We start from the raw sequence: 18844 nt of genomic DNA on the forward strand, positions 1-18844 counted from the left end.
CCCCTCATGCCCCTTCCCTCATGCCCCCCCTACTCACAAGCCCCCTCATCCCCCTCACCCCTCCCCTCCTCCTCCCTCTCCACTCCTCCGCCTTCCCCTTATCCCCACTCCTATCCCCCTCCTCCCTTCCCTCCATCCCCCCTCCTCGCCCCCTCCCCTCCTCCTCCCCTGATCCCTCCTTTCATCCCTCCTCTCCCTCCCCTCATCCCCCCTCCCCTCCCCTCCTCGCATCCCCCTCCCCCGCCCGGACACATCCCTCCCTTCAAAACCCCACATGTCAGCACTCTCTCTCTGATGAGAGGGGAAGGGAAAAAAAGAGAATGCAAAGCGCCAACCTTCTTTTTTCTTACCGCTGATGTTTGAAGAGGAGAGAGGGAGAGAGAAAGGGAGGGAGAGAGGGACTGAGGGAGAGAGGGACTGAGAGGGAGTGAGGGAGAGAGAGGGGAGAGGGTGGGAGGGGGAGAGAGAGAGTGGGAAAGAGAGTGAGAGAGAGTGAGATGCCCCCAGTGTGAGCGGCGGAGTCGGCGAGTGAGCTGGTGAAAGTTGTCAATGTGTCGCCTGAGGAGAGGCTGCGAGCAACGACACCCCCCTCAAAGCTCGGGGTTTCCCCCCTCCACCCAGGGACACGTTTAACAGAAAAAACGAAGACTTTTATTAATTTCTTCCCACAACCCGGCGAGAGACAGTTGATACGTTATTTTGTGTTATCACCACCACCATCATTATTGTTATCATCATCATCGTGCAACAACCACCACAGAGAGAGGAAGAGACAGGAGAGAGGAAGAGAGAGGAGGAGAGAGGAAGAGAGAGGAAGAGAGAGGGAGAGAGAGGGAGAGAGAGGAAGAGAGAGGAAGAGAGAGGGAGAGAGAGGAAGAGAGAGGAAGGGAGAGGAAGGGAGAGGAAGAGAGAGGAAGAGAGAGGGAGAGAGAGAAAGGGAGAGGAAGGGAGTGGAAGGGAGAGGAAGAGAGAGGGAGAGAGAGGGAGAGAGAGGAAGGGAGAGGAAGGGAGAGGAAGGGAGAGGAAGGGAGAGATAGAGAGAGAAGGGGGAGAGATTTTATTTTAGAGTGCAAGGATTTATTTGGGTGTTTTTTTGTTGTTTTTCCCGCCCAATGGCCGGTGCTGAGAGGAAGGGGCGCAGGGTCGTGGAGTGAGTGACCGACCCCCTACCTACCCTACCCCCTACCCCCGGCTGGCCCGGCCCGGAGACCCAGGGATGCAGCAACACCCACAGACCATGGCTCTGTCAGTCTGGACGTGAGCGGACGACCGGAGGAGGGCAGCCGCAACAACTATCTCTCTCTCTCTCTCTCTCAATCCCTCTCTCTCTCTCTCTCTCTCTCTCTTATTTATTATTATTTTATTATTTCTTTCCTTCAAACATTTTTTCTGACAGTCAGCGGGCCTACCTGGTGCCTCGCTGTCTCTCTCCGGCCGCAGCCGCTGGTCTCGGAGGGAGGGCTGAAGAGAGAGGGAGAGAGGGAGAGAGGGAGGGAGGAACGAACAAATAACACAAGAGACAAGGGTTTTGTTTTTTGTTGTTTTTCTCCCTCCCGCCTTTCGTTCTGAGCGCGCTGAAGGATGGTTTTGATCGTGGGCTTCGGCATCTTCCTGCTTCTCTCTCACCGGGTACTCAACGCCGACAGTCACCTCCCCACAGAAGGTAAGAGCGGGCAAAGTGGTAGCCACTCAATAGCATCTTGAACTTTCGCAGCTCAGCCGGCAGCCAGCCCCCCCGGGCTCTCGCTTGCAACCACTGCCCCCCCCCCGTTAAAGTGACCGGAGGGGGGTACCTGGGGTACTAGCCTTTGAAGTGACTAAAATTATTTTTCCAACCACAGCCGTGTTTTAATTTTATTCTTGTAAACCGTAGTCACCCCCCCCTCATTTCTCAATAATCCAGCGCAAGGTTGGACCTTCTCAATCTTCTGTTAGATCTGAAAATAACACCTTTCCATAAATTGTTGCTGAACTGAGGCAAAATGGTAATGAGTTAGAGAGAGAGACACACACAAGAAACTGCAGATGTTGGAATATGCAATGCAATGAGTTAGACTCGTGTTTGATAACACAGGCGCTTATTTTTTTCATAAACTCTGAAATCTCACTTTAAATGGAGTTGTGCTTTAACTTTGACAGTGGGCAGTAGGGCAATCGTTCGGCGTTGTTTAAAACATTGCAATGTTTATTTTGTAGACAGTTCCTAAAAATGTAACAAATTGACGTATGTTGCAATTTCAGTTCATTTCACGATGAAACAATCTGTGATGCACCATATCGACCTAATTGATCATACTGCATTGTTTACGGATTATATAGTGTTCAAGGTAGAGCAGTTAAAAAAGATATATAATTTAAAAATAGTTTAAAACTACTTTGGTATTAATTTGCCATGGGGTGATGAATGAAATTAAAGGTTAGTATAACAGCAAATTTAAACTATAGTTGTCGGCCTTGCTGCCGAAGGCCCACTCGAAGTGTTTCATGATTCAATCTTTATAAAACTACGAGATTAAACCATAATCCGTTTACCGCGAATATTGAGAGAACAGGATTGACATCCTTCGAGATTGAGTGATGATGGCCAACGATTGTATCATCAGAATACCTCTTGAGTGTACTAAACTCGTTTTAAAGTTTATCATTTGTAAATGACTACTGCAATGTTACAACAGTGACGGCAGCTGCATTCGGGAAATAAGTGTATGGTATCACTCGGCGGCTTGATATTTACACAATTTTAATAAAGTTGAGATTAGGTCGTGCTAAATTAAACTTAATGTTGATGATGATGTGACAATCCCTGGAAATTAGAGCAAGGTTTGGGTCATACTTATGGGCAGTATTGCATTAACAGGGGACAATATCTATTTATCTTTTCCTCCGAGATTAACCAATACATTATTTAATATCATAATTCCAATACGACATATACTATAGATAGCCCTATACTAAATATGCACGCTTTAATGTGTGAATCAAAACAATGCTGACATCAACGCAACAGAAGAAAGCAAAATACTACACGAAGCAAAGTATTTTATTTCGCATTCCCGTGGTGGTGTTGCTTTCTGTTTCATGGTGAGTTTACATGTACAACATGTAAATTGATATATTTAAATAACTCTTCCTTTCAGCATTTAAAATCTGTTTAATATTTTTAAGTGTTATTTCCTTAATATAGTTAAAATCAGTAGTTTCTGAACTAATGAGTGCCAATGAGTCTCCTTTAATTAAGAATATAATCGTTTAAATTTTAGTGCTTAATTGATTTATTTAGGAAATTAATCCTTGGAACTAAAAAGTCAATATGGTTAACTACACAGTCACAGCTAGATTTAATACTGCTACCTGCAAAATGGAAAATCATATAGCCAACAGAGTACTTCAGGAAGTCCACAATAAAATAAAATTTAACTTTAAAGTTTCTGTATTCAGATTTAGACACTAATGTACAATAAACCTCAAAGTATTGTCTGCAATTGGTTATGGATTTAGGGCAAGCATTTTATAATTACATGAGTTTTCATTTGATAAGTTGCAATAATACATGCTAAAGATTGGACAAATGTGACATCATAGTAATCTGAAAACCTAGCTAAAAGATATTGCTTTCGTTGTTATTATGATAAAAGTGTCACATCTGTTCATAAATTGCTCTAACTGTTTTGATACTGAAACCCACGATTTGCTAGAGGGTGACAAAACGTTTCAAGTCAAACAAAGGCGTAGGAATAAAATGCAGTTATTTGTTGTTATAACCATAATATATTAAGAAAGAATCAGTGGACAATTTACTGATTTATATTGATTAATTTATTGTCTAATTATATTTCTCTGTTAAAGTAATAGTGAGGTTAGCAGTGTTTATTATAAGACCTTAAGACATATGAGTTATGTATGTGAAAATGCAAAAGCAACTTCATATGAAAAGCACCTATGCAATTAAACACAAATCTCTGTTAAATAACACAATAATTACTTGCAAACTACCACATATTAAAATAGTTTGAGTGGTGTGCATTACTTATGTGCTAAAGGTGAAGTAAAAATTGCCTTTAAATTGGCAATTTTAATTCATCTATCAATTACCAACATGGTAAGTTTTTGTTTTGGCTTGTTATAGATTGGTAACTAACAATTAAAATTCTGGAGTCTTGTTTTTGAGGTTTGAATTGTTGGGCATCACTCTTTTGCGCAATGGAAATTCTTCTTCCCTTTAATCTCGTTGTATCTGATTGAGCAATCATTCACTCACTCGCAAGTATGCATTTTTTCTAATCCTTGGAATGATAATTTCACGGTTTCTTATTGGAAAAGAAGCTGTATAGATACTTTTCCCTGTTGAGTCTGGCTCCAGAAGCCCTTTGTCCCGTGCAGCAATGTTACTAACTCATGCTTTCATTCATTTTTCAACTTGCAGCTGAAAAATATAAATTTTCTATGGAATGGCAAGTCTTAATAATGGCTTAAAGTCATTAAATGGTCAAACTGTGGCTCAGAATGTGGGGGGGGAAATGACATTTTTGCTGAACATATGTAGTAAATGATATATTGCAGTCTTAAATGACAATTTAGTACTTCATTATAATGCTTAAAACAGCATTCTTCAATTTGGGCATCCTGCAAGTTGTTTCATTCTTTCAGAGATTTTTGATCATTTACATGGATCAGCACGATAATGGCACTATGTCAGTCACCTTTCAGAGAGAGGTGAAATATTATAATTATTTCAAAACTGAGTAAGGTGGATCTTGAATAATCAAATTTGGAATTAGAATAGATTCTATTTGGTCGCTGAAACATGGCATCCATTATTCCTCGGTATTTAGAACTACATTCACCATCCACCTTTTCTGCCTTTATTTTGTAAGAGCCATGTCACAAAGAAAATTTAGATGACCAATATTTGCGTAGTTTCCGAGGAATACAAGTAGAATCTTTTTTGTATGGAAAAAAATCCAATAATTATGAACATTTTACGTTTAGTATTGGAGCTGAGAAAAATTTGTCCATGAATTTGACTGATTGTAAGTGGTAATGCTTAATATTTTAAATTATTGATAAGTTTTAAATATCTATGTAATCAGGATTTATTGTATGGAGTTGTAGCACAATGTAAATTTTGAGTGACATTGGGTTTCCTAAGTGCACCCTAAAAGAGCACCAGATTCATTAAACAAAGTCATTTAGAGTCATAGAGTCACACAGCGTGGAAACAGGCCCTTTGGTGCAATTTCCCAGGCCGACCAACATGTCCCATCTACACTAGTCCCACCTGTCTGCATTTGGCCCATATCCTAAACCTATCCTATCCATGTATCGGTCCAAATGTCTTTTAAAAGTTGGGATAATACTTGCCTCAACTATCTCCTCTGGCAGCTGATTCCATATACCCACCACCCTTTGTGTTTAAAAAAAAAAGTTGCCCCTTAAATCTTCCCTCCTCACCTTAACACTCTGTCCTCTGGTTCTTGATTCCCCAACACTGGACAAAAGACTGCACTTACCCCATCTATTCTCATATCAGATTTGACTTCCCTAAATGGAACTGTGGGAAATTGGTTTTGTAATGCTTCTGTTGCACAGTTTTTTATGTGGTGTCTTCAATTAGGGGTCAAATGATTACAACCTGCAGGGAGTTATTTTTTTCATATTTTTCATATTTCATATACAGCGCGGAAACAGGCCTTTTCGGCCCACCAAGTCCGCACCGCCCAGTGATCCCCGCACATTAACACTATCCTACACACACTAGGTATTAAAAGTTTGTTGATGTCAAGAACATTGTGTCATTTGCGTGGACTATGAACCGGAGCAATGGAATTCTTGCTTGCTGCAGCTTTACGGGCACATAAGGCGCAACAACAACAAATAAATATATCATAAATTGTCAGGAATTTGAAGTAAACGAGACCGTGATGGTGCAAAAACCAAAGTGCTTAGAGCAACCATCGTAGTGCAAAGTGGTGTAGTGGTTTGGCGCTGAGGTAGGGTTGTGGTTAGGGTTGTGCAGAGTGACTCAAGAACCTAATGGAAATAAGCTATTCTTGAACTTGCAGGTAATGATTCTCAGTCTCTTGTACCTTCCTGGTGGTAGTAGCGAGGAGAGAGCATGGTCAAGGTGAAACGAGTCTTTGATATTAACTGCCTTCTTGAGGCAGTGATTCGTGTAGATACCTTCGATCAGTTCCCGTGATGGACTGGGCAATGTCCACCGCTCATTAAACTGGTTTACATAGCCATCTTTCTTTAAAAAGTGCAGTAAAAACCAAATCTAATTTATTTTTAAAATGTTTTCGAAGCATTTAATTGAAAATTTGCTGATTTTGCTCAGGTTTCATTACAAACATTAAAGAAAGGTGTTTATCCTTTCTGTCAGTTTTTGTGATCAATAAAATTGGTATATAAATCAAATGCTGGTTGTAGTGGAAGTGCCAAATGTATATTTTAATATTTGGTTGCTCTTCTTTTAATCCAAAATATACCAATGAAGCAATTTGAGCTTCAAGAAAACCCTGTGCAGCAATTGGATTTTTCAGAATCATTTCTAATGTCGGTCTTTGCAGCTGAACTATTTTTTCTATTTTCTGCATGGCTTTGTGCCCACAATTGCGTTGCCAACGCTTCTATAGCTGGCAGCGTGGGGAGTGTGTGTCTTTTCAATGTTTGTTCCATCCTCTGCTGTGCAATCCTAAAACTTCCTTGAGCCTTCCTGCTGTTAAGGAGAAAGGAACTTATCTGCTCTATATCACAAAGCTTATTACCCCCAAATACTTGCAGCTACGCTATCTGTTTCCTATTACCTTTAGTTGCATTTTTTTGGAACCGGATAGATTACTATTATGGGTGGCACAGTGGGGCTACTGGTAGAGCTGATGCGATCCTGACCCCAGGTGCTGTCGGTGTGAAGCTTGTACGTTCTCCCTGTGACCGCGTAGGTTTCTTCCAGGTACTCCGGTTTCACCCACATTTCAAAGATGTGTGGGTTTGTAGGTTAATTGGTCTCTGTCAGTTGCCCAAAAACCAAAATTAGTCTCTGTCAGTTGCCCCTCGTGTGTAGGGAGTAGATGTGAAAGTGAGATAGCATAGAACTAGTGTGACAAGTGATCAGTGTTCGGCATTGACTTGGTGGGCTAAAGGGCCTGTTTCTATGCTGGAGATTAGTTGAGAATACAGGATGACTTGGTTACATTGATTAATGTGACTCAAATCAATTAATCACGAGAAATCGGGATAAGGCGACAAAGCAACACAGCAGTAGAGTTGCTGCATTACAACACCAGACATCCTGGCTACGGGTTCGAGCCCGGCTACGCGTGCTCTCTCTATGGAGTGTATACGTTCTCCCTGTGACCGTGTGGGGTTCCTCCGGGTGCTCCAGTTTCCTCTCACATTCCAAAGACGTGCAGATTGCAGATTTATTGGCTTCTGTCAATTGTCCCTAGTGTTTAGGATAGACCTTGTGTATGGGTGATTGTGGTTGATTGCAGACTCGGTGGGCCGAAGGGCATGTTTCCGAGCTGTATCTCTAAAACTGAAACTAAATGAGCTAAAGCAGGAAAGATGGACACAAAGTACCTATGTTGGCCTCAGATTGAAAGCACAAGCAAAGGTGTCACACAGCTAGACTGTGCAAAACTGACTGTCTTGGATTTGTCAATTGCCATTTCTTTAATGTTTAGATGCAAATGAGTGATATATTACAAAACCGACAATGCCGGCAAAGTTGCCCTCTTTAAATATATTGACAAATGAATTAACTCTTTTTACAAGAAAGCTGTAAAGTTTTTAAAATTTTAAATAAAACAAGGATCCAAACCATATACCTGGTTGTTAAAAAGAAGGAAAACTGAAATAAAAACAAAATGGTACAAATATTTGGCAGGTGAGACAACTTCTGTTCAGGGGAATAAAGGTAATGCCTCAGATTGATGACCTTCCACAATTTGCAGTTGACTGAGTTTATCTCTCTTCATTTATTTCCAGGATTTTCTGTTTCTGGTGTAGGTGATAATATAGGTTAACATCAGCCATCTTAAACTCTGTGCTGAAATACATCTTGATAGTGAAAAGGTTAATGTTATCGTGGTAGTTGTGTAGAACTCAATATTGCAACACACACTGTGAAGCTATTATTGTTTTTATTAGTTTATAAGGCACGGCCTATAATGTAACAAAGATTTTTCGTGCATAGTTCTGTTTCAGTTCATAATGTATTTGAGACATTTTATTTTCTAATAATTTAAAATGAACTAAATTAAAGTGGGGAAATAAAACACTAAAAATAATGGAAGCAGGATGTTTAGAAATGTGTGATATGTTCAATTATCTTGATGCAGGATTGCCTGTTGCAGCAAAAATATAGATTATTTTGGTCAGAGGAAAGTTTGTCTTCCTCTATTGTAAGCAGTTTTATGGAGATTGTAATCTGGATTAATATGCTTTGGACTAGATGTTCATTAGTTGGTCTCAGCCAATACTGAACACCCCTTTTTCCATGTACAAATTGGAGTGCGATAACCCAATCTCATATTTTGTTCAGAATTGTAAAATAATTTGTGGCCAAAGATGATGTAATTATTTTTCAAATAATCAGTGCAGTCTTGGTGAACAAAACTGCATCCTGTGTTGCCATTTTTAAAATATATAAAACAAACTTGCCAGGACTATCGCTGTGTGGCTCAAATCTTATCTACCTGTAATGATGATTCTTTATCCTCACAAAGGGCGAGAATCCTCAATTGAAATGGAGACCACAAGCACTTTGGAAGTATTACAAAAAATGGATGAAACATTACTAAAGTAATCTCAAAGTGAATGCAATTTTTCATCCTCTAAAACCTTGACATTTTTCCTAAACTCTGGGAGTCAAGCAATGTCAAAGTAACATGAGATGGTCATTTGACTTTGTTTACCTAAATTGAATGGGGGTCATTACACAAGTCACATCAATCCAAAGTGATTGTCATATTCATTAAATAAAATAAAGTAGCATTATTTGTTCAGATTATTTGATTATATTAATCTGTGGCTCTATGACGTCCATGGTTTGAAATCCTAGTTCACCTACAGATTTGTACCTGATTTCAGCTATATTTTCTGAGAGAGAATTTAGAAAAGAAAAAATTTTGGTTGCCATCTTTTGAGCATGTTTGTGTTTAACATTTGGACATTTGTTGGTAAACAGAAAGTTTTCTTTAGAAAGAGACTCAGCAACCAAAGGATACAAGCTTAAGATGATTAACAATCTAACCAAATAATTTGCAGTATGCTACCTAAATGGGTTGTGGAAGGAGATTCAAAAGGAAATTCTGAAAGTAAGTGGGTATGTGATTATTTTTAAATTGTGTTACCACTTTAGTTCCTTGCCTCAGCCTTGACCTTGTGTCCCTCCAAGTTAGTTCTTCAAGTCCGCCCAATTGTCTTCTGAATGTTCCAATAGAATCTGACACCATCATGTTTTAGATGCATCATCCTGGGCCACCGTAACCCACGGTGATAATTTTTTCTAATTTCTTCTCTAATTCTTCAAGTTAACATAAATCATTTAACTTGCCTGAAGAAACAAATTTCCTCTATTTGCTCTATTAAAACCTCACATCTACTCTGGCAGATTTATATTTGGCCTTTAGCCATCCCTCCACAGTAAGGAGAAAAAAATCAGCTCTACTAATCTCTCAAAATGAATCCAGTCACTCATCCTAGGAATCATCTGTAAAATATAAATATCCTCTGTAAAGCCTTGACATCTATCTATATACAAAAACTCTAGTTTGTTTGTTTGTTTGTTTATTCCTGAGCTACAGCCAAAATGGTACACGATAGCGCAATAATTTTAGACCCACCTTACTCACCGTCGTCCCTTTGGTGCTAATGGAAGAAGTTTCATTGAAATCGGTGTTATATTTTTTGTTATTCACATTTTAAAGATTAAATTTATCTCCTGGGGAGGAAGGGAGGGAGGGTGGGGGGAGGAGGGAGGATAAGGGGATTGAGGGGGATGGAGTGGGGAGGGGGGGGGTGGGAGAGGGGGAGGGATAGGAAGGGAGAGGAGAGGGGAGGGGGGGGAGAAGAAGGTGCAGGAGAGGTTTGGGCCCAACGGGTCCACTTGGTCTAGTCCTTCCTATAAATGGAATGTTCAGATTTGTAATGAGTACTCAAACTGAAACCAAAGGGCGTCAGTCACAGTGGCGCAGCAGTAGAGTTGCTTCCTCACCGCCAGAGATCTGGGTTCAATCCCAACTATGGCTGCTGTTTGCTGTCTGTACGGAGTTTGTATGTTCTGTCCGTGATGCATGGGTTTTCTGCAGGTGATGCGATTTCCTCCCATAGTCCAAAGACAGGTTTATAGGTTAACTGGCTTCTGTAAATTGTCCATAGTGTGTAGGATAGAACTCGTGTACTCGTAACTCGTGGTCATTGGTCGGAATGGACTCAAAGAGCCGAAGGACCTGTTTCCATGCTGTATCTCTAAACAATAGATTTTGCATGGTTTTGCATTCAATGTCTTATTTACAAAGCCAGGTATCCTATACACTCTCAAGTAATTATACAGGTGTATCGTCATTTTGAGTGTTGTGAAGATTAAGGAAAAGCTCTGGAGAGTTGGTAGTTGAATCAGAAGATATCTGGCTCTGTTCTTGCACTTCCCTCAAAATAGTAATATTTGGAAATGAAAGGGAAAAACAAATTCAGGGATATGGAGAAAGGGGAAGGGACTGAGTGTATGGTGTGCATTCACCATCGGTAAGTTGGATGAAGTGGTCCCAGTGCTGTATTAGTCTGTATTCGTTTTATTCTTTGAGGGCATCTTCGGCAAATGCCAGGAAACTAGTTATGAGTTTTGAGACGCAAAAAAAAAAGAGAAACAGAAGACACAAAAGCTTCCAACAGTTGATTTTGTTTCCTACAGCACTTGGTGTCTTTTTTTCTAAACCAGCATCAGCAGTTCCTTGTTTCGCCGTGATATTGGATGTTCATTAGGGTTAGGTAATGCCCTCCCAGGACTGATTTCCATTGACCTGTGTCCCAGTGTCTTTCAGTTTTGGTGATCGTAAATTAATTTTAGTTATGCAAAGGTTGATCTACATAATTTGTAAATGTTTTAGTGGCAATAAAATCGAGCTGCCATCAGCAAATAATTGGCAATTGTATTTATCTTAATATGCCAATTCGGTGTGGGGTATGCAAGGAACTACAGGTGCTGGATGCTTGAATATATAACACAGTGTGGAGATAACGCAGTGAGTCGGGCAGCATCTCTGGAGGCAATTGACAGGTGATGTTTTGGATCAGGACCCTTCTTCAGACTGATTGTAGTACGTGGTAGAAAATGGAAAAGAGAGGTGGTGGTGTAACAAACCCTGGCAAGTGGGTGGAGCAGAGGTAGAGTTGCTGCCTTGCAGCACCAGAGACCCGGGTTTGATTCTGACTACGGGTGTGTCTGCACGATGTTTGTACATTCTCCCTGTGACCGCGTAGGTTTTCTCTGGTTTCTCCCCACATTCCAAAGGCATGCACATTTGGCTTCTGTTAAATTTTTTCTCTAGTGTGTTTAGGATAGAACTGGAGAATACGAGCGACCGCTGGTCGTCGTGAACTCGGTGGGCTGAAGGGCTTGTTTTTACTCTGCATCTTTAAACTAAACTAAACTAAAAAGTGATAGATTTGAACAGATAAGGTTTTTTTTTGATTGACCGAAGCGTGGACAAAAGCTAGAGATGGAAAGGTGATCGCTGAGTTTCCCTTGCATGCTCTTTTAGTGCAGATTAAGATTGGCTTCAAATTAAGCCAATTATTATTACCGTATAAAAAATAAATTCTTTTTTAGGTTGCGATCATATCTGGCAACATCTGCATTTATTGTCATTGCGCAGGTGTGACGAGCTGCTGGGTAGAAGCACTGCAGTCTTTCTGATGAAGTTGTTCTCTGCTCCAGGATATGGATCAAACCACAGTGAAGGAATGGTGACATTTTTTGAAGTCATGGTGTGGCAAAAGGTGGTGTTCCCATGCACCCACTGCACCTCATCCTTCTTGGATCAAGGATATTTATTTGAGTGCTGCTTTCACGTATATTATACATGGTGCCCATTATGATCATAGAGTGCCACTGTTGGAAGATGTTCACAGTAGTGGATGGTATGCTGATCCCGTTTTGCCCAAGATGATGTAAAGCTTCTTGCATGTTGTTGGATCTACGATCATCCAGGCAAAAATATTAATCGCATTCCTGACTTGTGGCTTTATAGATTAAGGAAAAGCTCTGGAGAGTTGGTAGTTGAATCAGAAGATATCTAGCTTCTGACCTGGTCATGTAACCACAGTATTTATTTGTCTGAACCAGTTTTTGCTCTGGTGACCAGAATCGTTGTGGCATTATTCAGTGGCATTATTATGCTGAAATAGAATATGGAAGCCTGAAAATCTACTGTCTCATGAATACTGAAAAACAATTAAACTGATTGTAGCACCTCAGCTTAAGCAAAAATCCTCGATGAAGACTGCAGAAATCACACAGTAAATGATTCCCATTCGTCTGCCCGGGATTATTTTTATATAATGACAAAATCAACAATCTAGCAAATGTTAAAAAAAAGGTAATCCCCTATATAAATGCTGTTATTGATATGGGACCAGCTAATATTGTCCTAGACTTTGGCCAGTTTGTATGCACATCCTCCACAACAAAACCTAATCTTTCTGCTTATTTAATTGTTTAACTAACTTAGATGTACAATGATTACTTAAACCCAGTATAAAGGTTAGTGGTTGACAATACATTTCAAATTCAGTAATATTTAATTATTTATTTTCAATTTGACTTTTCAAGATTTCAGAGGCATTATTATTTTAACACCATAAAAATGCTCTATTTCATCTTGTGTTCTATAAAATCTATTTAGGGAAGCTTTTCTACTGGCACTTGACCTTTTCAGCACATGCCACAATTGCTGAAAGCAATCTATTGATGAATGAAGTTCTGTCCATGGTGTTTATACATGGCTCAGAAATGGCTGGAGTGGTGCATCTTAGAGTCAGCACCATAATTGGATTTGTTTCATCCCTTGCCCTTCAATTTGTGTTATTTTTTGCAATGCAAAATGTCAGGTATTTAAATTGATAACAGCACAAAAAGGACATCTGGGTCGTCACAAAAGTTTTGAGTCCAAGAGTTCATCATATTTACTAATAAAATAGAAAGGTAGAGAAATAATATTGAGAACTAATGGAAAAAAACCAGATGAATTGAGCTACATTTGGATTATAAAAACAAATAGGCAAATGAAATCTATTGAATTAAGAGTTAAGGGCCAGAGAGAAATAAGGATAAAATGTTTATTAAAATTAAATTTAAAGACATGAATCACATGCTTAATAGAAACCCCGAGACATGAAACATGAATCCTAAATAGCTGTGAAGTGATGTACTTGTATTTATGGCATAAATCCAATAATTTCTTGACAGTTATGAGAAGTTAACTGCTCCTGCATTTGTACGGCAGAAAGGAGGAACAAAAATAACAGCAGGCTTTTTGACGATTAGTGTCTCTTGACACATCTGTTGCAGCAATTTTTTTAATTATGCGTTAATTATGATGAATGTTGAGAACCTGCAGTTATTTTTCCAACAACATCTCAGCCTATGGTGCATTTCTTTATAACCTATGGTATGCTTGCCTTCATTGTCAAGGCATTGAGTAAAAGATTCAAGACGTCATGGTAGAGGACTTTGGTTAAGCCACATTTGGGGTATTGTATGCAGTTTTAGTTGTCCCAGTGCATGATGAATGTAGAGGCTTTGGAAAGGGTGCTTAGGGGGTTTACCAGAATTATGCGTGGATTAGATGGTATTAACTACAGGGAGAGGTTGGACAGACTTTGAGTCTTTCCTTTGGTATGCTGGACATTGAGGGTAGATCTGATAGAGGTGTATACAATTATCAGAGGCATAGGTAAGGTAGACTGTCAGAACCTTTTTCCAGGATGGAAATATCAAATACAAGTGGGCACAACTTTAAGGTGAGAGAGGCAATATTTAAAGGAGTTGTTTTTACACAGAGAGTGGTAAATGCCTGGAGCATGCTACCAGAAATGGTGATGAGGGAAGATACAATAATGGTCTTTAAGAGCCTTTTAGATAAGCACATGGATATGCAGGGAAGGGATATGCATCAAGTGCAGGCAGATAAGAGTTTGCTTTGGCATTATGACCACACAGACATTGTAGGCCAAAGGCCTGTTCCTATGCTGCACTGTTCTATGTTCTTTCTATACAAATATCATATTTTTTGCCGTTCTTAAACCCACAAAATTATCAAAGGAACCAACTGGAATACTCAGTCATGTACTGTGTCTAGTTGTCAGACAAAAGGTTCCGGTTTTCAACTTATGCAATTAACTTTAAATTTGAAGGGCGTAGGGCAATAGAAGCATACTGAACAAAATCTGAGCCAAGTCTGGCTGAAAGGAAGCAAAATGGGGTCACTGGCTCTTGCAGATATGAAAAAAGTATCTTCAATTGAGGATCAGTCTGTGTGTAATGAATATTTGCTCCATGCTTGCTCCATGCTGGAAGTTGCCATCTGAAATTTGGACATTAATATTCTGAATTTGTAAAATCAAATGTTGGGAGGTCTGGTGGTAGATGGAATTTCTCTTGTGATAGATAGTCACTGATGCATGGCACATTTTGTGAAGAAAATGGCGCTTGTCAGTTATCAATCCATTTGTTGAATGTTGTTCAGGTCTACATGGAAGCATGCACATGTTGCTTTATTATCTGAGACAATGCATAGGACGGATGGACATTCCCACCTCTGATCCCATGGCGAAAAGATCATTTGTGCAGCTGCAGGGTTGGCCATGAGATACTGTCCAGAGGAAATCATGCAGCAATGCCTCACGGTGTGAAATGCTTGGACATTGGATGTTATGCTCTGAATCAGCAAAATTTTGCATTTTGGCTCAACTAAGAGTGTCATATTTCCTTCCCAAATGGACATTAGTTGCCAGATGATTTTCAACAATTCATTAGTTTCATTGTCACCATTAGTAAACTTGCTTTACATTTCAGTTTTTCTTAATTTAAATTTCCCCAGTTGCTGCACTGCAAATTGAAACTCTTATTTCCAGATCATTAGACTAGGTCCCTGGATTACTAGTTCAATTATGTAACTTCTATGCAAGTGACCACCTGTCAGTAATAAAATTCGGTCATCACAGTAATATATTTTGTGGGGATATTTTTTTGTTTCGTTGTCATGAGAATTAAACAATGTAAAATTGACACCAATATTTTTGGTTCCATAAAATTGCCATAACAAGTTTTATATTGTACATATAATGGATGAAATCAGTGCTGGTACAAAGAATCCTGTGAATATATAATCTGATAAATTGCATTTAGTGTCATTGTTTGAGATGTAGGAAACAATGCTTTTGAATAAATATAAATGAAGTGCCAAGGATATATGGTTTCTTGATTTCGGAACAAAAGGAACTCCCATAAAACAATTTATTGCTAATTTAAAAAAAAACAAAGTGCTCGAGTAATACAGCATGTCCGATGGCAAGTCTGGAAGATATTAACAGGTGACGATTCAGTCTGAAGAAAGTTCGAAATGTCACCGATTCATTTCCTACAGAGATGCTGCCTGACCCGCTGTTACTCCAGCACTTTGCTTTTTTTTTTTGTGAACCAGCATCATTAATTATATCAGAAAAGTTTGTTTCTTATACCATGAGCAATTGTTAGAATTTTTTTTTTTTTATGCCACAAAGTCAACGGGTTAGGCAGTATCTCTGGACTATTGACTATTGACTATTGACATGGGTAGGTGACATTTCGGGTCAGGACCCTTCTTCAGACTTTAGAATTAAGTTATTGGAGGCAGCACGATTCATCAAATAACATGCTTTCTTGGATATGCAAAGATTAAGGAACTATTTAGACTTTAGATTAGTGAGATACAAACAGAGTTTGAATTGAAAAAACCTGGAACATGTATTGGTGTACATTATAGACTGTTGACGCAGTGTTGTTAGGAGAAGAGTTTTTTTTATGCCTATCATCGTACTTAAGCTATTTGAGCACTGGCTGTTAAGAAATATGGTTAGCTAATTTGTAACCTGACCCTGTTGGGCTGATAAATCCAACACAAGTGTGCTGATAAAATACTTTCTGGAGTTTATTTGTCACTGGCAATGATGGATTCTTTGAGTCCTCAATAGAAAAAGTCTCACAAATGCTGCAATCAACAATGACTGATCTTTGTTCAGGATGTTCGAGTCTGGGATGTATGATGAGACTGTCAAATAGGGAAAAAGCTTATTTGAAGTATCCTGTAATGACAAAATGCCAGTGCAAGAAATAAGTTGCGAGCCAGCTTTCTCCCCTTAGGTGTTGGAAATCTAATGTTTCAGGGTAGTACTGTGAGAATATTAACTGATCTTCCACGGTATGTCATTTGGGGAGATGAGACTGTGTACTGTTCAGGTGAAATGGAGAATATTCTACATTATTTTAGAAATAAGGAACTGCAGATGCTAGCTTACACAGATGGGCACAAAGAACTGGCGTAAATCAGAGGGTCAGAGATCATCTCTGGAGAACATGGTGACGTTTAGAGCCGAGACGCTTCTTGCTTTTTGATTGATGCTTCTGGATGGACTGACAAAACCCTTGTACCTATACCCGTATAGATGGCTTCCCTGGATTGCCAGACCATCCACTTTCCCTGCGAGACACAACCTCCAGGCTCGGGAGCCAACAGTGAGCCAGATGAGAGACAGATGAATTCTGCAAAAAGTGGAGGCCAGCCATCGCAGGTTCTTGGCCAGCCCTCACATAGCAAGCCATGCTTGCTGATGTTCAAAGGCCCAGAGATATCCTTGGGAGCAGGAAGGGAAGGAAGGTGATTGTTGGTTGATCTATTTAACCCATTCGCCACACCTACTCCTGCCTGACCCACTGTTACTCCAGCACTTTGCTTTTTGAAATTATTTGCATGCCCCAAAGAGTAGATGTATTGCAGTTTGTGAAACTTTGGGTTAGGAAAGGAAATATAATAACTGGAATTAGAATCCAGATATATTACAATCTCTCATGCCACATGTGAGTTGGAAAATATTAAGCATTTTTCTGTGGGTTTATTGCTCCACCTGCCTGCCTCGCTCTGCCTGCCTCCCTGCTGAAATGAGTGAAAGAGCTTGGATTTCATCTGAAACACTCCGTTCATTTCATTTTGGAACATCGGCACCATTGATACAGACTGGGCGTGTACACACCTCCTGGCATTGATACAGACTGGGCGTGTACACCCCTCCCCCTGACGTTGATACAGAATGGGCATGTACACCCCTGACATTGATACAGATTGGGCGTGTACACCCCTCCTGGCGTTGATACACTGGAATTTAGAAGGATGAGGGGGGATCTTATTGAAACATATAAGATAATTAGGTGATTGGACACATTAGAGGCAGGAAACATGTTCCCAATGTTGGGGGAGTCCAGAACAAGGGGCCACAGTTTAAGAATAAGGGGTAGGCCATTTAGAACGGAGATGAGGAAGAACTTTTTCAGTCAGAGAGTGGTGAAGGTGTGGAATTCTCTGCCTCAGAAGGCAGTGGAGGCCAGTTCGTTGGATGCTTTCAAGAGAGAGCTGGATAGAGCTCTTAAGGATAGCGGAGTGAGGGGGTATGGGGAGAAGGCAGGAACGGGGTACTGATTGAGAGTGATCAGCCATGATCGCATTGAATGGCGGTGCTGGCTCGAAGGGCTGAATGGCCTACTCCTGCACCTATTGTCTATTGTCTATTGATACAGACTGGGCGTGTACACCCCTCCTGACGTTGATACAGAATGGGCGTGTACACCCCTCCTGGCTTTGATACAGACTGGGCGTGTACACCCCAGGCGTTGATACAGACTAGGCGTGTACACCCCTCCTGGCGTTGATACAGACTGGGCGTGTACACCCCTCCTGGCGTTGATACAGACTGGGCATGTACACCCCTCCTGGCGTTGATACAGACTGGGCGTGTACTCCCCTCTTGGCGTTGATGCAGACTGGGCGTGTACACCCCTCCCCCTGACGTTGATGCAGACTGGGCGTGTACACCCCTCCTCCTGAGGTTGATACAGACCGGGCGTGTACACCCCTCTCCCTGGCATTAATGCGGACTGGGCGTGTACACCCCTCCTCCTGACGTTGATACAGACTGAGCGTGTACACCCCTCCCCCTGACGTTGATACAGAATGGACATGTACACCCCTGACGTTGATGCAGACTGGACGTGTACACCCCTCCTGGTGTTGATACAGACTGGACGTGTACACCTCTCTCCCTGACGTTGATACAGACTGGGCGTGTACACCCCCCTCCTCCTGACGTTAATGCGGACTGGGCGTGTACACCCCTCTCCCTGGTGTTGATGCAGACTGGGCGTGTACACCCCCCTCCTCCTGACGTTGACGGCTAGCTCCTTTTATTCTATTGATTGTGAGGGAGCGTTTGCTGTCATGACATCATGCTACAAAGCTCCCTATCTCTTTGCTGTTCTCCGTCTCGTCATTGTTTAATAATATAGCCCACTACGGTGGTGTCATCTGGCTTGGACTTCACTAGGCAGTGGATCTCATGGTTTATCCATGGTTTTAGTTTGGGAAACACTCAGATTGGTGACATTCGTATGCTGTCTTCTACTTACCGTGACAGCAGTGGCATACTCATTTTTGTTGGCTGCTAATGTCTTGAAGATGGACCAATCCACTAACTAAAGCAATCAGAGGTATTTATTTCACAAAATACTGGAGTAACTCAGCAGGTCAGGCAG

General features: G+C 40.7%; 1 protein-coding gene across 1 annotated transcript in view; it reads left to right on the forward strand.

The window, feature by feature from the left end:
- The first annotated feature begins 477 nt into the window (after nt 1–477).
- The window catches only part of epha6 (eph receptor A6), a 450797-nt gene continuing 432430 nt past the window's right edge, over nt 478–18844 (forward strand). Inside the window, exon 1 of the mRNA XM_078409157.1 lies at nt 478–1663. Coding sequence (XP_078265283.1) covers nt 1582–1663 — 82 coding nt within the window. The 5' untranslated portion in view covers nt 478–1581. The remainder of the gene's footprint in view (nt 1664–18844) is intronic.

Source organism: Rhinoraja longicauda, chromosome 12 (assembly GCF_053455715.1).
Source record: "Rhinoraja longicauda isolate Sanriku21f chromosome 12, sRhiLon1.1, whole genome shotgun sequence".
Lineage (NCBI taxonomy): Eukaryota > Metazoa > Chordata > Chondrichthyes > Rajiformes > Arhynchobatidae > Rhinoraja > Rhinoraja longicauda.